Here is a 21,444-nt window from a genome sequence, read left to right on the forward strand (position 1 = left end):
CATCAGCCTTTCCCAACACCAGCTCCCTTAACCCCAAAAGGGGGTGGGGGTGGGGACTGAATCTGCATTTCATGAAAGGGTACAATTTTCCCAAACTAAACCATCCAAGCTCTTGAAGGGTTCCAGGAGGGACAGGCATCACTGTCCAAGCACAAATATTCCAGCTGGTTCTCTCCAAAAACTGCTCCAGCAAAGATCTTTGTGTTGGAGTGAAAGCTACACTGGATGATGAGGTCATGGTGTTCTTGGTGTTCCCTGAGTCGCCACCACCGTGTTCTCTCAGAGATGCTCCTCCGATATAGTAGCCCGCGCTTTGCTGGTAGTGCTGTCCTCCTCCTCCTCCTGCGGTTTCTACAAGGAAAGACAAGCAGCACCACTTAGGGTGTCTAGAGGCACGGGACTCCATCCTGGCTGAAGCAACTGGCCCTAACTCTCAACAGTGGGAAACAGGAGAGCCAGAGGCCACTCAGCACCCTCCAAAAGGAATGAAGAACATGAAGCAACTGACCCTGCTAGAAACACGCTCCCCATTCTACACACACAGCATCTCAGTGTCATCAGTGAGAAACAAAGCCAGCTTTCTGTGATGCCACTGTCATCATGAAACATCCAGTCTGAAAGCCACTGACCCAGCCACACTCTCAGAATTGAAACCACAAAGCCCACTCTCTGTCCCCATTCTGACGACCTGGAACTTGCCTGGGCTAATCATTCAGTAACTGCCCCAAGGACTAACAACTCTGCGACTCCCTCAAAATTCCCCCTTTTGGAAGCAGCCCCCAGGATGTTCAGATAATGTGTATAGATCCAACAGAGAAATGTTTTACAAAGAGGATGCATACTTGCATACATAAACTTTATTTGTAGGAAAAAAGACATTGGGTCAGTTTGGATTTCTTGGGAAAGGCGGCATTGGATTAGTTTACAGGGAACAGTCTTCTGAGTCATACTCATCAGATGAGTTTGGAACTAAATATGAATTGGAAATTATCCTATGGGGCTCCTAGGTACACACTGTTGTTTTAAGAAGCACTTTGCTTGCAACATCAAGGGTTCTTCCAGTTATCAGGTAAGCCTTGGGTGCAGGCATAACACTGTATATAGCCAGTGCCACTCAAGGGCTGAGGAGTGTGCAGGGCCAAATGGACACTGGTACTCTCTTCCCCAGGAAGCGTCTAGGGACCAGTCCATGGCAGGAGCTGTATGAATGTGGCCTTCCTATTCTTTTATTATTTTATTATTATTTTATTTTGCAGTGTTCCCTCTCTTCCCCTCCCCGCCCCCCGCGTAACCAACAAAGAAAGTTTCCTTCCATATATAAACCTTTCCTTGACTTTTTACAATAGTGAACTAATACAGTATTGGTCCTTCTATGATTGACTTATGTCACTCAGCATAATATCCTCCAAGTTCATCCATGTTATGCAGTGTTTTGTAGAATCTACATTATTCTTTAGTGTTTCAGTCTTGCTAACTTTTGGCACCAGGTCAGCTTGGTTTTGGCTCCCAGGTATGGGGAACCTTCATTCCTATCTAAATCAGTACTCACTCTCACACACACACTTCCTCCAAAGACATCACCGTGAAACCACAGAAACCTAGAACACAGGTTAGTTTTGTCTTCGTGGCCAAGAACTTCCAATTAGAAAAATACTGGAAACCTAAACCAGGAAGATTTTGACAGTGAAGGTCAGTTATTACCCCTTTCCCAGAATCTCTCCTGTTTTTATCAAAACTATCCATACCTCATTGATTAGAAAAAGCAGATCTAGCCAAGATCGTGATGCTGTGGGCTCTATCTTCACTAGGCTCTGGCAGGGAATGTGTGTGCAGGTCTCTGAGTTACACTTACCACCACCAAGTGTGTAAGTGACAGGCCTCCAGAGCAGGGATGCTCTGTGACAGCCTTGGCTCCTATGCTGGTGTCAGCCCCAGCGGGATTCTGAGGACTCAGAGTAGACCCTTCTCCCCACACCAAACGTCCACAGATGCTTCCAGGAAGTACAGTGAGTTATCCAGGGATGCAGACAACTGAGCATTCCTACTCAGTGCGATTTTCAAAACCCCACACTGAGCCCACAACTCCAGTCCTGATGAATAAACCTGGTCCAGGTGCACAAGGATCTGGCTGCAAGAATAATGATTTCATCCTCGCACTATCTGGGGTAGAGAAATATTTTAGAACCACCTAAATACTGAACAAGGGGAGATGGAAATGTCTATATGTTGACATGAGATTGTGGTCTGTTGTAATGATGTACAAAGGTTGCCAAGCTATGCTTCTTAAGTTAACAAGTGGGTTAGGAAATCAAATGTTCACACACATGCCCATAGAAAACAACACTGGAAAACAGAGCAAAATGTTACTAGGTTATCTCTAGGTGGTAGGATTATAGGTCATTTCTTACTTTCTTCTTGTTTGCCTTTATCTGTCAAAGTAAACAGATTACAGAGCAAAACTTCATGTCACCTGACAAAATACCCATCCCACTCCACATGGAAAACTTTTCAACAGAAATCTATTTTGTTTTATTACAGTCACCTTCTCCCAAAGTGCACCAAGTCAGTATGTCTCCTTATACATGGCTCAGGGGAAATCTTACCTCCCCAGTGGCCATGCCATGGACCCCACACCATTCTAGAGAATTTCCCCCCTGTTGTAAGGCCTCTTCTACCTCCCCAGTGAACTTCCTGTCCTAGGCTCCTCCTCACACATACTACCTGCTGCTGCCTGTGATATCAGAAGTCAAATAGTGAAAAACTAAAGGTTATCATCAATCTGCCAAATTATATCTGTAAAACACTAAAAATATCTTTCAGATACCATTTTTGGCTTAGAATATTGGCAAAAGTTTCACAAAATGATAGCATTGACGTACTTACACACTGCTAATAGCAGTGTAGGAGCTCTGGTAGCATAGTGCCTAAGGCACTTGACTGCTCACCAGAAGGCTGGCGGTTCAAACCCACCAGCCACTCCTCGGAAGGAAGGTTGGGCAATCCTACTTCCGTAGTGATACTGCCTCGGAAACCAAAGGAGGGGTCGCTATGAGTCGGGGCCGACTCAACGGCAAACAACAACAATAGCAGTGTAACATGATGGTATTGCCTTTCTCCAGGTAGTAGTACAGCAGCATTCATCAACAGCCTTAAAAATGTGTATGACCACTGATCCATTTCTCAAGGAAATACTGTACTTCAACAGACACAAAGATTTAGCTTCCAAGTCATTACTCATAATTTTGTTAATAACCATTGGAAACAACCTTAATGGCCATGAATAAGAAAATAGTTAAACAAGTCAAGTTTATCCATATAATGGAACACTGCATTCATTAAAACTATGTGAGAAAAGACTAGTAGCCTGGTAAAATGTTCATAGTATTTTAAGGAAAAAGGCAGATCAAGTAGGATTCTATTTTTGTTAAAAAGAAATATATATATGCATACACATAGGTAGATGCATATGCATTCACATATATATTATATGTGGATATGTTGTTGTTGTTAGTTTCCATCAAGTTGGCTCTGATTCATGACAACCCACACAGACATGCATAAATAAATGAAAAAACAACAGCATTTCATGTCTAGATGATGCGACTAGAAAGTGATTTATTTTTCCCATTCTGTACACTTTTCTGTATTTTGTAGTTTTTTACAAAGAACATGTATTACCTGTTATTTAAAAAAAAAAAAAAAAAAAGATGACTTAAAAAAAAAAGGAAAAAGAAATATTCTGAGACTTCTGGTAAGATGGAGGAATAGGCAGACAAGCTACACAGACCCTCTTCAACAAAGAAAAAAGAAACCAATTGACAAAGATACAGAAGATAAACCTGGAGCCCTGAGCTTTGAAAGGAAGCATACAGAAGTGGATTAGGTGCCAACTAGTGGAAAACCCTGAATGAAAACAGTGAGTATGGAGACGATTGGAGTAGTGGACTGTCAGCTACTCTGATGGGACCAACAGCCTGAATATTTCCAAGTGGTGTTGGGGTCTGAGAATTGACCTAAAGATCAGCCCTGGTTGCCAAGGGCTGCAGGGATGACTGCACTGGTGGCCTTTGACTAGGAAGGGAAACAGCAAGGAGGGAGACAACCTGAGCTGTGGACTTTCCACTGTCCGGAGGGTGCAGCCATTTTGAGTGTTTACAAGTGGCAGTGGCCATTTTGGATATTTAAAGTGACCGAGGGTGCAGCCATTTTGAATCTTTACAAGTGGTGGCCATTTTGGATTTTAAAGTGACAGGACAGCATTCTCATTCAGATTCCAGGGACCTAAGAATAAGCTCCATTTGCCAAGGATGGCAGGGACATACGGGAGGCTGACAACGGGAAAGGAGACAGGTGGTAAGTGTATAAGTGCTGCCAGTACTGAATACAGGAGCACAGTACCCTGCTTACTTAGATAAAATCCAAAGAAAACAAAAATCGTGAGCAGGTCACTTCAACATACAATCACCAATTAAATATAAACACAAAAACATCATAATGCCTCAGAGACAACAAAGCATCACAGTGCACACAAAGAAGAAAGATAAAGCAGGGAAAACAAGAGGCCAGAATACAGACCCAAAATACATCCCTGAGAAAGATGCAGCATTGGAACTCCCTGATAAGGAATTCAAAAGAATTATATTTAGGTATCTTCAACAAATGGAGAGATAGATCAAGGAAAACACTGACAGAATTGAGGAAAACACAGAGAAAACCCTAGAACAATTTAGAAAGACAATACAAGAACAAAATGACAAAATAAATGAAAAATTAGAAATGATACAAAATCCACACATAGAAATCCAGAAAATTAGTACTAAATTTTCAGAAATAGATAAGATATTGAATGGATAAAGGAGTAGAATTGAATCGATGGAAAACAGAATTAGTGAGATTGAAATATATAATAAATAGATTGCAAATATCTTGATACTTATTTAGAAAGTGATCAATCAGAAAAAAGATCAAAACAAAATGAAGACAGCATAAGGTTCACGTGGGATACCATCAAAAGGAATAATCTACGTATCATCAGAATTCCAGAACAGAAAGAGACAAAACCACAGAGCAAATTGTTGAACATTTGTTGGAAGAGAATTTACCTGGTATAATGAAAAATGAGAATATATGCATTCAAGAAGTCTGACAAACCCCAAACAGGATAGACCCCAAAAGAAAATCACCAAAACATATCATCATCAAACTCACCAAAACCAAAGACAAAGAATCTTGAAAGCAGCACAGGAAAAATGAAAAGTTACCTACAAGGGGCAACCAATAAGACTAAGCTCAGATTTCTTGGCAGAAACCATGCAGGCAAGAAGACAAAGGGATGACCCTGAAAGAGAAAAATTTCCAACCAAGAATTACGTACTCAGCAAATCTGTCCCTCAAATATGATGGTGAAATTAAGACATTTCCAGATAAGGAGAAATTAAGGGAATTTGTTAAAACCAGACCAACTTACAAGTGATGCTGAAGGGAGTCCTTTGGACAGAGAAGTAAGAGCAGCAACAACAACTGACCATTAACACACATGATGATATAACCCAGAAACTAACCCAGCTAGGGAAGTATCCAAAGGAAATAAGCCTACAAGATTGTAAACAGGGAACCAGAGACACCAATTGGACAAATGAGGACAACTACAAACCAAGAAGAGGGGAAAAACTGTGTAGTTACAGAACTTCTAAATGGTAGGGAAGTCAAGACAACTGTAAGATAGTCTGAACTTGGGGAAAAAAAACTATAAATCACAGGGTAACCTCAAAGAAAAAAATGATAAACCTTCATATCACAATAAAAAAGAGGACCAGCACAAATATTTAGCAAATATTAAAACAACAGCAATGAAGGAAGTGATAACACAATTCATAAACAAAACGAGCTCAGCACAGAAAATTATATGGAACAAAGAAATCAGCACCACGAAAAAGCACGTAACAAAAATGACAGCAATAAATTCATATTTGTTGATAATTACGTATCTCGTAAGGGACTTATCTCTAAGATACATAGAAAACTCCAGTGCCTCAACAGCAAAGGAATTAACAATCCAATTGAAAAATGGGCAGAAGACATGAATAGACACTTCAAGGAGGATATTCAGGTAGCCAGCAAATACAGGAGGATATGCTCCCGATCACTGGCCATCAGAGAGATGCAAATCAAAACAACAGTGAGATACCATCTCACCCCCAGCACTCATGGCAAGGTTCATCGAGACAGAAAATAACAAATGCTGGTCAAGACATGGAGAGATTGGGACACTCATACACTGCTGGTGGGACCGTGAAGTGATACAACCACTGTGGAAAGCAGTATGGCGATTCCTTGGAAAGCTGGAATTGGAGATACCATTTGACCCAGCAATCCTATTACTAGGTATATCCTAGAGAAGTGAGAGCCAGGACAGGAACAGATATAAGCACACCTATGTTCATCGCAGGAGCTCTGGTAGCATAGTGGCTGAGGCACTTGACTGCCTACCAGCCACTCCTTGGAAGGAAGATGGGGCAATCTACTTCCGTAGTGATACTGCCTCGGAAACCCAAGGAGGGGTCACTATGAGTCGGGTCCAACTTGACAGCACATAACAACAACAACAACATGTTCATCGCAGCACTATTTACAATAGCAAAAAGATGGGAACAACCTATATGCCCATCAGTGGAAGAGTGGATGACCACACTAGAGTCATACACACAATGGAATGCTATGCAGCACTAAAGAATAATGTAGAGTCTGCAAAACACTGTATAACGTGGATGAACGTGGAGGACATTATGCTAAGTGAAATAAGTCAATCACAGAAGAACAAATATAGTACTAGTTTGTTGTTGTAGAGGGTCAAGGAAAGGTTTATATATGGAGGGAAACTTTCTTTGTTGGTTGCCAGCGGTGGGAGGGGTGGGGACAGAACACTGCAAAAAAAAAAAAAAAAAATCCATTGTTCCATGCCACTTTAGTTCTGTGTATGTCACTGTACATAAATTATATTTCAATAAAATGCATTAAAATATTCCACTTACACTTCTTAGATTTGAATTTCTTTTTATTTTCTCAGATTTATATTTAACATTTTGGTCAAAATGGTTCCCAGCTGATGGGAAACACTTTACTGTTCCAGATCAAACTCCTGGTCCTCTCCCTTGCTACCAAGACACAGTGCTCAAGCTCCTACCTTTCCTCTCCAGCCACTGACCTCTGGCCTTGGCTCAGGATCCAAGGGGTGGTTGCTGCTCAGCATACTGTGACAACAGTGGTGCAAGGAAAGCCAGGGAGGCAGGCCCTGCTACTGTTTCCCACCAGAGAACAGCCCAGGGAGGGGCAGCAGAAATGCAATGCCAAGACTGTCACTGAGGAAAAACTCTGGGTGGCATGCTTGTGAGAGCTGAGCTGTTCTCACAGTCATCACAAAACAAGTCCACTTTGGGAATTCCCCTACCTCCTCCCATGTTGCTACATCCTCAACAAAAGCCTGAGACTCAGATCTCAGCCCCATCATACTCCCACATACTCACATTCTCAGGAGTTTCTTTGTTTGCTTTTTGTCTTCGGAGATCTGCCCTGATGAATGCTGACATCCAGGGATTAAGGAGGAAGAGCAAGAAAGACAACAGAGTCATCAAGCAGATCACTGGTCAAGTTCATCATTTTCCTAAAGGCCACAGGTATCCCAAACCTACTTCAGATATTCAAGGGAACTGGGCACCATCAGCCAACTTAGTCACTGTATCCTTAACAACATAATGACACTGGGCCTTGTTTATGGGTCATTTACATTTGCCAGGAATTTTGCATATATTGCTCTAATCTTCACAACAATCTTCATTTCATAGGTAAGAAAACTGAGGCTCTCAGAATTTGATCAGTTGCTCAGGGTCATGTGACTCTAGGTCATTGTCCCAGTTTTGGATTCAAACATGGGCCTTTTGGCTCCAAGCCCATGGTCATTCCACCAGGCCATGTTACTGCCTCCCAAACGAATTACCTAACAAGTCCTCCCATCTGTCCCTCTACATGTGCTTCCCCATCTGTACAACCAACCAATACACTGGGGTCCCCTATTGCCAGCAGCCTTGCCCATGAGAAGCCCAACCTCATTCTTGCTCTCAAGCCCCAACTCACCAGTGAGAGCCACTCCAAGTGTGAGGAACACACATAGGAAGATGTTCCCTGGTGTGGTTCCATAGTTGTCAATAATCTGGCCCTGGGAGATGGTGAAGATGATCCCAAATACCTGGAAGGCACAAGAAAGAAAGAATACAAACCAGAGTCCAGCCAACTAGCCCATGGGGCTAAGAAACCCACCATAATACCACGCCAAGCCAGGCAAGGAAATAAGAGTCCTACCTGGGCAGACATGTTGAGTAGGCCAGATGATATGCCTTCTGATTCAGGATATGTCAACTCCACAGCAAACTCAAATCCCAGAGGGAGATAGCCAGTCATAAAGAAGCTAAAAGTCAGACCACAGAAATAAGGGGATGGCAAACTCCCAGAACAAGGATGGGGAGTCCACCTCTTCCCTTGAAACTGCTTTTGTTGTTTCCTTTCTTCCCGTCAAGACATGCCAGTGCCTTGAACTACATGGCTATTCCAAGAAAAGGAAGACACCCCAGAAGACCACATGAAGGCCTCATGCTTAGGGGTCCTCCAGGGTTCCCTGCTTCTGTATCTAGCCGCTAATGACCAACAGGGTCAGCATTTACAGAAGGCATGCATTGCCTGGTATGTTTAACCTTCAGCTGAGAGGTTTCTGTGTCTTGTGTACACAGGCCTTATGCTGGTAGTGGATGATATGGATTGAATTGTGTCTCCCAAAAATACGTGTTGTAAATCCTAACCTCTATGCTTATAGTTATAATCCAATTTGGGAGGAATTATCTTTGTGATATTAATGACACAGGAGATTAGGTTAAGGTGTGTTTAAGTCAATCTCTTTTGAGATATAAAAGAGATTAAACAACCAAGTGAAAGAAGCAAAGATGGGAGAAGAGAGATGCCAAGCCACATAAAGATTGCCCAGGAGCAGAAGCTCAAAGAGACAAGGACCTTCCACCAGAGCTCACAGAGAGAGAAAGCATTCCCCTAAAGCTCGTTTTGGCTGGCACAGGACTGGGCAGTATTTCGTTCTGTTGTACATAGGGTCGCTACGAGTCAGAGACGAGTCAACAGCATATAACAACAAGAGCCAGTACCCTAAATTAGCATAATACCTAAGGCACTTGACTGCTAACCAGAAGGCTGGCAGTTCAAACCCACTCCTCGGAAGGAAGGTTGGGCAATCTGCTTCTGTAGTGATTCTGCCTTGGAAACCGAAGGAGGGGTCGCTATGAGTCAGGTCTGACTTGACGGCAAATGACAACAACAACGCTGTAAGAAAATAAATGTCTGTTTGTTGAAAGCCATCCACTGTGTTACTTCTTTTATAGCAGCACTAGATCACTAAGATACTGGATATTGAACAGTATCTCCATGACTCTCTAGTACCTGGAAGGAGGAGCTCAGCGTCCTCCTTATCTGCCTTCAGAGAGTAGCAGGCTAAGAAGGACTGAGTGCAAGAGCTGTGTCTGTCTGTTTCTACTCATTCTCTCTCTCATAAACATACACACACTAACACTCACACACACACACACACTCATGCACTGCCCACAGGAAAATAACTGGGAGGGGGAGCTGAGCAGAGACCTGTGAAAGGGGTGTAATTTCCTGTGCTTCTTCATAGAACAAGTCTAGAAAATTCTAAGTCTAACATCTTACATCAGCACCACCTCACTTCTTGCTTCCTTCACATGTTTTATCCCTTAATCCTTCCAACAACTTTATGAGGCAGGCACCATCTTCTTTATGAACAGATGAGGAAACAGGTTCAGAGTAGTTAAGTGACATGTCTGTAGTCTAACAGAGAGATAGCAGCAGAACTAAGACCAGGACCTAGAGTTTCTGATTCCAAGCCCTGTGTACTTTCTATGACCCCATGTTGGCTCAGGGAAAAGCCTCTAAATATTCTTAGCCTCCCAGAGGTCTGTGCTCCACTCCATCCTAACAGCTGAGAGGGGCCTGGAAGTGCCAGACTGCCTTTTAAAGTGCTACAAGTAAACAAGAACCCTGGGTACCATGTCCACATCTCCAGAGGTCAGTAGGAGGATTAATATTGCTTCCTACGATGTTGGCAGATCTAAGAGCAATGGAATGGTGTTTCCCACTTAAACAGATGTATGGTGAAACTTACCCCAATGTGCCAGCTGTGATGAACACTACCCACAGGTGTCCCAAGTTCAAGGTCAAGGTGTACACCACCATGCCCACCAAAGTCATGATATATACCACCAGGGTTGTCTCCCTACAAGAAGAGGCAAAGAAATTGAGTTACACTACTTTGACTTTACTGGCATCATTCATTCACTCATTACACAAGTATTATTGGATATCTGCTCTGTATCAAACTCTCTGCCATGTGCTGGGAATGTGCCCTCAGAACTTTCTGTTGATGGGGTGATGGACACTGAACCGATGATCGCGCAAAGAATTATTAAATTATTTTGTGGTCACTGCTACAAAGAGAAAGACCAGGAGAGCATAAAGCTATCTTGCTGGATGTGTGTTCTCTTTCAGCAGAACCCTCTCAACCAGACCAAACTGCCCCTTGACTTGCCATATCCCACCCATAGGCACAGCCCTTTCTTCCCCCAACTTCCAATCAAAAAAAACCAGGACAAACACCAACTGTGCTTAAGTGGCAGTGATATGCAGGACTACTCCAGAAGCCATCCAACTTGGCTTGTTTGCTTTTTCCCAAGACCCCACGACAATGCTGGGGAGTGATCTTTAGATTGTCTCTGTCATCTGTGAGTTCTTCCTGTTGCTCCTTACATAGGCCCAGCACAGTCTTTCATGTTGAATCTCAACTACTATGCCCTGGACAGCAGGGACTAAAAGAGAACGTTCTTCAGCTCTGAACTAAGTGCTTGACTCCAAAGCCAAACTGAGAACTTGCCTCCCTTCCCTGTGACATTCCCCTTTGCCAGTCTCCTCAGACCACCAGCAATGCTCTGGTTTCCCCTTCAGGCTCCCCCTTGCTTGTGTTCCTCCATGCACTTCTCTTCCCACAAAGCCCACTGTGGACTCTGCTGCTGCCCTGACTCCTTCTGCAAACGCTAACACTGCTTACTGAAGGCACAGGCTCTACACAACTCTGTCCTCCTGCTACAAACATCAGGACTCAGGTGATGAAGACTCAAAGCCTGAAGCCAGAAAATACAGTGGGGGCACCAGCAGAGTGACACATTATAGTTATATCAAACAAATACATTTATTGGGTGCCAAAAATTGTGTTAAGCACTTTCCATGCACTCAGTATTTTACACAATCTTTACAAAAGCCCTGCAAGAAACGTATGCCTATCCCCAATTTTACAAATGAGGAAATGAGGCTCAGACCAGTTAAGTTTCTTGTTCAAATTCACCATTTGAGTATATGGCCAAGTTGCGAGTTAAAACCTGTGCTCTTCCTAGTATTGCACACAGGAATAACAACACACTATGGGGCTGCATGTTTGGAAAAGCTCAAGGTCAGAGTTTTCAAAGGATGCCCTTCTCACTCAGTGGTTCAAAGCAGCTGCTGAGGGTACAAGGTTCCCTTCTTCCATCATTCTACTCCCCTCCTTCTACTCTCACCCACCCTGTAGCAAACAACTTCACCAACACTAGTTTTTTTCACTGACCCCCCTCCCATGCTCACCATAAGCTGGTCTGGTTGTTTTTTTTTTTTTTTTCTTGGAGGAGGGGGCCTTCTCTGTTTAACCATAATTTCTTCTTAAACCACAGACCAGTTTAGAAAACCTATCTGTAGCCCCAGCCTGAGATAAAGGGACCTCACCACCCAAGTTCTGGCCTCCAAACCAAACTGGACAAATCTGGGAGCATTAGGTAGGTGGTTCGAGTCCACTCAGATGCATCTCAGAAGAAAGGCAAGGATGTTTCCAAATACCAGCCACTGACAACCCTATGGAGCACAGGCTACTTTGATTCACATGGTATTGACATTAGTTGGAATTAACTCAATGGCAACTGGTTTTATTTGTTTGTTTGGTTAGGAATGAGAATTGGCACCAAAATGACCAGAACCCAGGGCGCTCTCATCCTGCCAAGAGTTGTCCTTCCTCTGTCTTGGTTGGTGACTCATGCTGACTGTTGGATTTAGACATCAAAAGACACTCAGAAGTAGTGACATCTAGGTTCTGAAGAAGGCTGAGGAAGTGTCGTGCCCAGCCCCTTCATTGTATTGTCTAATTCATCTGATTCCTCCAGCTGCCCACGTCCCAGCCCAGCCCACATTCCAATCTCCCCTTCTCCTGCTGGAGAGCAAGCCCCGGAAAAGGGACACTGCTGTTCCCTTGGTAGGGAGTGACCAGTCCTCACTGCCCTCATGTCTGGCCAAAGCAACCAACTATAGATGGCAGAGATGAGACGGCAGCCAGGCTCCACCAGGGGTAATTAAGCCGAGCCAGGCTCCTCCTTGTGTTAATCGTGGTGGCCACATCCCTGGGGATGGCCTCAATTGGCCTTTGATTAGGGTGGTCAGAGTGGGACCTGGTCTGACTAGGGCCACACAGAAGCGGGTTTGTGTGGCAGAGAACAGGTCTGCCACTGTCTGTCGCCTCCAGACACTGAGAACTTTAGAGGCCTTGACAAAGCAGCCTGGAATGCCACCCTGCCTCAGCACAAGACAACCCTGTCAGCCGCCCCGTCAGCCAGCGTTAATTGAGCACCCAGCGCATGCAGAACATTGGAAGGATGCAACATGAAGAGAAGGATGTTGGACCTCTGTCCTCCGGTGCACGTTCGGCAAGGGTGGCTACTGAACTGAAGCCAAGGTTGCTTTATACAAATGCAGATTCCCTTGCTGAAATGGCACACATGGGGGTAGGGACCAGGAACCTGTATTTCTAATATGCACCCCTGAGTTACCCTGGCATGCATGAAGATCTCAGCAAGACTGCTATGGGCTTTCAGAATTGAATTGGGCAGTCAGGGCCAGAACACATCACAGTATTTACCAACAAGTATAAGCAATTGTGAGACTGGAGGGGGGCGGGTAAAGTTGCCATCATGTCAATTCCAATCTATGGCACCCCCATGTGTGTCAGAGTAGAACTATGCTGTGTACGGAGTAAGCCTTTCTTCCAAGGTACGTCTGGGTAAACTCAAACCTCCAACATTGCAGTACGCTTAACCATTTATACCACCCAGTGACTCTAATTTCAAGATAATATGCTACAAACTAGACTAACCGTAGAGTACTTTGGTTATCGCCACAGCATCTAAAAGGGAACCATGGGAACAGGGTAGTGACATTACCTCCTCATCTCCACACTTTGGAGTTTCTACACTTTCCAACATCTTTTCTACATTTATCACTAGATGATGAATATGCATTCTACATTGAGCACTGAGCTCAGCCTTCATGTCCATTAGTTCTAATCCTCCTAAGATCCCCACAGGACAGGTATTGCTTCCCTCATTCTAGAAATGAGGAAACTGAGACTCAGAGAAGATAAATGTGAACTGCTAGCTTGACCACTCAGACTCCCAACCGCTGTACTCAAATGTTTGGACCCATATTGCTAACAGATATGTCATTTACAAACATGGGTCCTCCAATTCCCACTCCCAGAGGAGGAGTCACTTACTTGTAGGTTTTGGATCTATCCAGCCAGATGCCTGAGATCATGGCCCCGAGCATCCCTGCAAGAACGATGGTCAGACCAATTCTTCCAGCATTGACTTCCTCTCCCTGAAATCACAGCCCCAAAGGTCACCCAGCAGACAGAGGGTAGAGACCATGAGGTGAAGGGGCAAAGGCAAGTCATGTGGGCTCCAAAACCAAACCAAACCCATTGCCATTGAGTCAGTTCCGACTCATAGCAACCTATAGGGCAGGGCAGAACTTCCCCACAGGGTTTCTAAGGCTGTAAATCTTTATAGAAGCAGACTCCCACATCTTTCTCTCCCATGGAATAGCTGGTGCGTTCAAACTGCAGACCTTTTGGTTAGCAGCTGAGCACTCAACCACTGCACTACCTGGGCTCCTTACATTAGCTCCAGTTGAGCTAATTCTCAGAAAATATCAGGGTAAGATGACCTGTAAGAGGGTGCCCATGGGACGAGAACTCTAGAAGAGTTGCTCCCCTCAACATCATATAATTCCAGATGTGCACACATGGTATTGGATGCTGGGTGACAGGGTGAACCACATTCTGTCCTTAAAACCTCCTTTAAATAGATTTTAAAATTTTGATTCTTACAACAACCCTTCTCTCTTTTATTTATCACTTATTCCCAATTCACAGATGGGGAAACTGAAATATTATGTGCAAATATTCCATTCTTAGGTTCTTTTGAGTAGTCAGTGGCTGGAAGAACAGGAAGATAATAATTATATATATGTGTGTGTTTGAGTGCTTAGAATGAGCTTGTCACCAGACTGAGGATTTTATATCATTATCTCATTTAATTCTCACAATTCCTCACCTAATTCTCACAATTCCTCACCATTAGGTTAGGAATCAGCATCCCCACACTACAGATGAAGGAACTGAGGCACAGAGAGATTAACTTACTAGCCCAAGGTCACACAGTATTAACTGCAGACCTGCTAAACTTCAGAACTGGAACACTTAGTCATAATGATCCACCACTTCTGCAAGTGTGAGACCCTAAACCAAAACCATTGCCATCAAGCCGATTCCAACTCATGGTAACTCATGTGGGCAAAACATGATGGCACTCCATAGGGTTTTCAAGGCTGTGACCTTTTGGAAGAAAATCACAAGTCCTTTCTTCCGAGGCATCTCTGGGTAGGTTTGAACAGCCAGCCTTCCAGTTTATAGTTGAACGCTTAACCATTTGCACCATCCACAGACTTTGTGAGATCCTAGTCTTTTCAAAAGAGGGTTGGACCTAGGTAGTCCTTACTCCAGGACCTCAGTATCCCATCCCTAAGCATCCAGTCATTACTGGTCCTGGAAATATATATATATATATTTTTCCCCACTGCCATTTGTTGCTTTACTATTACTTTTTTTTTTTTTTTAAATTGTATTTGGGTGGAAATTTACAGAGCAAATTCACTTTCCATACAGCAGTTCACATACACTTTGTCTCATGACACTGACCACAATTTACCAAAATGCAACAGCTCCCCTCTCACTTCCTCCTGATAATTACATCTTCCCTGTATCCATCCCTCGAGGCCCTCCTGCCCCCTGAGCTGTCTCCCTGTGCATAAACAGCCCTTCTTTCTCCCACGATTGTTCTCGCCAAGGAGTGTATCTACCTCAGGTACATGTTCAACTCATATGCTTGTCTTTTGTTTGGCTGGAAGCCACAGGTATGGGTTCAATTTCAGACCTGAAGGGCAGCTAGGGGCCATAGTCTCAGTGGTTCCACCAGGCTCTATCGACCAGCAAACCTGGTCCCCACCCCCCCTTTTTTTTCTCCAAATGATTTTGAGTTTTATTCCACATTGTTCTCCCTCTCTATCCAGGATCTCCTACATAGATCCCCTTCCAAGTGGTTGACATTGGTAGCTGGGCACCATCTAGTTCTTCTGGTCTCACAGTCGTATAGGCTGTGGATTGAATGGTGTACCAATCGCTAGGACTGATTGTATCCATGAGTTTTTGCTTTTCTTCATTCTTCTTTGCTCTAGACGAGGAGAGACCCATCATTGCATCCAGATGGCAGCTTGCAAGCTTTTAAGATCCCAGTTGCTACTTGCTAAAGTAGGAGGTGGAACAATGTGTTGTGTAGTATGTTATGCCAATTGAGCTTGATGTCCCCTGTGACTATGGTCCCAAGCCCACAGGTTCAACTACTCGGTCCCTCTGGGTAGCTGGCTGTGACCAAGCAATGACTACAACCTTGCCTCTTGTCAGCTCTACTATACACCTGGGAATTCTGATCATACACATAAACTTATACGACCTTTGTCTGCCAACCCTATACTTGTTCTTGTGTACACTCCCTGCTTCATAGACATACCTAATAGTTCAGCCTGTCCACCCATCTATCCACCCTTATACCCACATTTGCCTTCACTGACAACGCAGTACTGTATGTGCAAAAGGGTATCTTTGTTGTCTGTACCTCCCATGTACCTCTCTTTGTCTTTCTGTTCCTGAAAATATTATTACAAAGCTTTCAAGTTAAGCAATCAAGAGTTCAAAATTAAACAATTCTCTTATTTTACAAATTCAATATTTCATATGTGATTTCCTGTACATATTTACTATGCACAATACATAAATACACACAAACGTGGTATTATTTACTTTCTAATACTAAAAATTATCTTGCAATCAGGCTCATTCTAAGCACTCTGATACATACATATATATATATATATATATATATATATATATATGCTTTCTTTCCAGAAGCAAAAATAAGAGCTCAGAGACACTAACTGGGCTGTCACCATCACATCAGCACACAATGTAGTACCACCAGAGGTAGAGTTTAGACCCAGGGCCATCTCCCTCCAAATCACATAAGCACAGCACCATACCATGCTGCCTAGAACTGGGGTGCTGAGAGCTAACTGGTGCTGGCTTCTGGAGAAAGACATGGACCTCATATTCTCTGAGCCCAGCATGTCTGGGGAACTCCCTTACCGGGTAGTGCGAGATCACCATGCGATTCAGTAGAGTGGACAAGGCATAAAAAGCACCAGCATTCAGACCTGAAGGAGGGAGGGAAAAAACACACAGTATGAGGGTCAGCCTTGTCTGGCGCCATTGCTAACTCCTTCCCCCAGGGGTTCGGGAGGCCAGCAATCCTTAGCACCACTGCCACTGTAAGCAGTGTCCTCAAAATTCCAGGGATGATGCTACTTTGCAGTCTTCCCCAAAGAAATACTTCAAAACAACCAACTGCAGTCATTTTTAACCTTTTTGTAGCCAAACACCTCTGCCTTCTGATCCTTTTGGCCCTGGAAACAAAGACTCTTGTAAAGAATTTCTCTAGGGTCAGAATCTTCTACCTCCCTCTCTAAGTCCCTGGGTGGTGATCCCAATGGTTAAATGTTGGGCTACTAACTGAAAGGTTGGCAGTCCAAGCCCACCCACAAGTACTTGGAGGAAAGGACTGGCTATCTACTTCCAAAAGATCACCACCAAAACCCAGTGGAGTTCAGTTCTACTTTGCACACACGGGGTCGCCAAGAGTCAGAGTTGACTTGTTGGTACCTGACTTGGTTTTTTGTTTTATGGGTCAGTGAGATTACTGGATGCCCTCTAACTCCTCCTGATGATGCTTATCCCCTTTCCAGTCTATTCCAGACCTCTGACCTCTGACTCCTAATGCTACTTCCTCTAAAAGTGGTTTCTCCCCTCTTTTCCCCATTCCTCCTTCAACTTTTTTTCTAATTCAATGTCACACAAAAATCTTATGTATTCAAAATCAGAAGAGACATAAAGGGCATTAAGTGAACTCTCCTAATTCATCTATTTATTTAACAAAGAAATGGAGTACCTAGAATATACCCCAAAAAACCTATGTCTTTAGAGAATGAGGTCATGTGCCTGAAGCCACAGAGTGAGTTACAAGCCCAGAAGGTCCTGGGCCCAGAGGAGAAAGGGCCTCCAGGCCTGCATTCAATAATAATGGCACCAACAACAATGGCAGCATACACATTTATGTATTAGACACTGTTCTAAGCACATTATAATCCTTAAGACAAACCTATAAGGTAGGTATTGCTCCCTACCCCATGCAATAGGGTAGGTAACATAGAGATAAAAAGTTTGCCAGAATTCACTCTGTAAGGCCCATCAAGGGTCTTTCACTAATAATTGAGCCTCACAAGACTAGCACAGGTATACCTGATATTGGATTTACTTAGAAGGGTTTAAGACTGGACAGAGAGTTTGTTGGTGGGTAGCCTAAGGCACTCCTCTTCAACAGAACCAGCCTATAAGCACCAGTCCATACCATGGTCCACACGACCAGGAGCTATTCCTGTTGTACCCTCATCATACGCAAGGAGACAGTAGGGATGGCAACCACCCTTAGACCCTCACACTTACAACACCTCCAGAAGCATAACTTCCAGGATCCCCATAAAGGACAGGCCAGTGAAAAAATTACTATACTCAGGGAAGCACAAAGAATGGCTTTCAGCAGATGTGGATAGGTGTCCCTGCCCAGGTGCCCTTTACCCATCCAAGGTCACCTTTATCATAAGCAACCTTGCCTGAACATAGCCAACAAGCTCCCTTTATCAGGTTCCCAGGGAAATAGGTTACAAAGTTAACTAAGGTCAAATTCTTATGCAAAAGATGAAAGAAGGTGTATTTTTTGTTGTTGTTTGTTTTTTTTTTTTTTCACCATTCCCTACGCCCTATGCCAGGATTTGAATCCAGACCTTGTGGCTCCCCAGTCCTCTCTTTTAACCACTCTCTAACCAGTAGCCTTCCAGTCGATTCTGACTCATGGTGACCCCTGGAGTGTCAGAATAGAACAGTGCTCTACAAGGTTTTCAATGGCTGATTTTTTGAAAGTTGATAGCTAGGCTTTTCTTCTGCCTTTTGGGGTAGACTAGAACCTTTTGTTGAGTGCATTAACTGTTTGCAACACTAAGGGACTCCCACTCTATTATACAGTTCCCTGAAACTGATTCTCTAAACAAGGATTTCTCATTTCAGGTCACAGAACAATTTCTTTGGATCCCAGACTCTCCCAGCAGTTGATCTCAGATGCAACAAGGCTGCAGACTGCTGAGGAGTTCAGGGCCACAGTAATCAACAAACCCAGAAGTCTCACCAGACAACCACAACTGCCAGACTGATAGTCATGAGGACTTTGAGGCTCTTATTCAACAAGCATACCTTCATACCAGACATCCAGCCACTTTAAGGAGGCCCACCCATAAGGAAACACATTCCAGAAAATAGTTCCTCTCTGAGAGTCTTTTCTTAGCCTAACACTGCAAGGGGCAAGGAATGCTCTAAGTTAAGGTCTCAGCTTCAGGTGGAAGGGCTGCTCTCAGCTTGTTGTTGTTGTTGTTACGTGCCGTCGAGTCAAACCCGACTCATAGCGACCCCTCCTTGGGTTTCCGAGGCAGTATCACTATGGAAGTAGGATTGCCCAACCTTCCTTCCGAGGAGTGGCTGGTGGGTTTGAACCGCCAGCCGTCTGGTTAGCAGGCAAGTGTCTTAGCCACTATGCTACCAGAGCAAAAAACCAAACTCACTGCCCTAGAGTCGGATCCAACTCACAGCGACCCCTCCTTGAGTTTCCGAGGCAGTATCACTACAGAAGTAGATTGCCCCATCTTCCTTCCAAGGAGTGGCTGGTGGGTTTGAACTGTTCTGGTTAGCAGTCAAATGCCTTAGGCACTATGCCACCAGAGCTTCTAGAGCTCTAACAGGAGTAGGCAAGAAAGCCTGGTAGTGCAGTGGTTAAGAGTTTGGCTGCTAACCAAAAGGTCAGTGGTTTGAACCCACCACCTGCTCTGCAGGGAAAAGATGTTGTAGTCTGCTTCCATAAAGATTTACAGCCTTGGAAACCTCTGGGGGCAGTTCTACTCTGTCCTATAGGGTCACTATGAGTTGGAGTCAACTCAAAGGCATAATCCAATTAAAAATTGGCAGAAGACATGAATAGACACTTCACCAAGGAGGATATTCAGGTGGCCAACAAACATATGAAGAAATGCTCACAAACATTAGCCATTAGAGAGATGCAAATCAAAACAACGAGTACCATCTTGCCCCAGTATTAGAAGCAAAGTTCAACAGAAAATAACAAATGCTGGTATGGATGTGGAGAGATTGGGACTCTCATACACTGCTGATGGGACTGCAAAATGGTACAACCACTGTGGAAAGCAGTATGGCGATTCCTTAAAAAGTTGGAATTAGAAATACCATTTGACCCAGCTGTTCTATCACTAGGCATATATCCTAAAGAAGTGAGAGCCATGACAAGAACAGACATATGCACACCCAAATAAGAGAAGACTGCAGGCGAACTGATGCCTTTGAATTATGGTGTTGGCAAAGAATATTGAATATACCATGGACTGCCAGAAGAATGAACAAATCTGCTTGGAAGAAGTACAACCAGAATGCTCCTAAGAAGCCAGGATGGTGAGATTTTATCTCATGCACTTTGGACATGTTATCAAGAGGGGACAGTCCGTGGAGAAGGATATCACGCTTGGTAAAGTAGAGGGTCAGTGAAAAAGAGGAAGACTCTCAATGAGACAGACTGACATAGTGGCTGCAACTATGGACTCAACATAGCAATGCTTGTGAGGATGGTGCAAGACCGGGCATGTTTCCTTCTGTTGTACACAGGGTTGCTGAGTCGGAACCAACTCAATAGCACCTAACAACAACAGGCCCACATAGGTGTGGAAAGGGAAAACTCTTGAGGGTCCCAAGGGAAGATGAAGCTCAGGATGCAGGATTTGAGACTCTGATTTCAGATGTCTGTCCCCATTTTAAGATTATGGAGAAGCATGGCTGCAGGCAAAGCTGGGGAAATCATGGAAAAAGTATTCTCTTTGAGGACATTCTCCAAAAGAGGAAGCTCTTCACAATTCTTTTTAACATGACAGATTTATGATATTAGTGAAAAGATATATGAAAGTAAGGCCTAGAGACACAGAAAGAAAGTAATCAAAACAAGTCACAGCATGCCTGGTAAAATGTGAAATTCAGATAAACATGGAATATATATACATTTTTTCATTTTATGTGCCAAGTACTGCATGGGACATGCTTATACTAAATAATAATAAAATGTTACTTATCTAAATTTCAAATTTAACTGGTCATTATTTTATCTCTCAACCATACCTCTGGAGGGCAGATGGGGGTGGGTGCAGAAACCTCTAGAGAAGGACTAGCAATACTTGGACCCTGGATTTCCTCCAAAGCCTTCAATGGCATCTCTGCAAATCACCTCTGGGCAGCTGACTCAGCAGCTTGGAGAATCACTTAGAAAGCCACAAGTACAATATTGGACATACCACCAGCTACTGGAGAGATACTCCCTACTTGGTGACATTGAGTTCAGATCAAAGAAAGAATGTTGGAAATCAGCAAAAGCTTACCAACACAATAACAATTTGGATGCATGCAGTGTCTTTATTCTCAGTTGCTTTCAAAGCTTTCACTTCCCATTCAGAATACTCCAATGAAAAGCAAATGGTATTATTATTTTCTGATGGGGAAGGTATTAGAGAGGAAAAGGATGGGCACAAGGATGGGTGAAGGTGGTACACTCATTAACTGGAAGAAGTGACATCAAAATTCAGCTCTCTCATTTCTTATTATGCCAATTCTCAACTCCTCTGTTCAGCATTCAAGACTCTTACTCCAAGACATGCCCTCCCACACTCAGCAAATGTACCTGTGCAATTCTATCA

At 43.7% G+C, this 21,444-nt stretch overlaps 1 protein-coding gene across 1 annotated transcript in view; it reads right to left on the reverse strand.

Moving 5' to 3' along the window:
• Positions 1 to 279: 279 nt before the first annotated feature.
• The window catches only part of FLVCR2 (FLVCR heme transporter 2), a 100,488-nt gene continuing 79,323 nt past the window's right edge, over positions 280 to 21,444 (reverse strand). The window contains exons 4-10 of the mRNA XM_007941349.1: positions 16,682 to 16,749; positions 13,697 to 13,800; positions 10,238 to 10,348; positions 8,356 to 8,461; positions 8,131 to 8,242; positions 7,524 to 7,579; positions 280 to 351 (exon numbers count right to left, since the gene is read on the reverse strand). Coding sequence (XP_007939540.1) covers positions 280 to 351; positions 7,524 to 7,579; positions 8,131 to 8,242; positions 8,356 to 8,461; positions 10,238 to 10,348; positions 13,697 to 13,800; positions 16,682 to 16,749 — 629 coding nt within the window. The remainder of the gene's footprint in view (positions 352 to 7,523; positions 7,580 to 8,130; positions 8,243 to 8,355; positions 8,462 to 10,237; positions 10,349 to 13,696; positions 13,801 to 16,681; positions 16,750 to 21,444) is intronic.

Source organism: Orycteropus afer, unplaced genomic scaffold (genome assembly GCF_000298275.1).
Source record: "Orycteropus afer afer isolate SDZICR_OR568_19922 unplaced genomic scaffold, OryAfe1.0 scaffold00079, whole genome shotgun sequence".
In the NCBI taxonomy this organism is placed as follows: Eukaryota; Metazoa; Chordata; class Mammalia; order Tubulidentata; family Orycteropodidae; genus Orycteropus; species Orycteropus afer.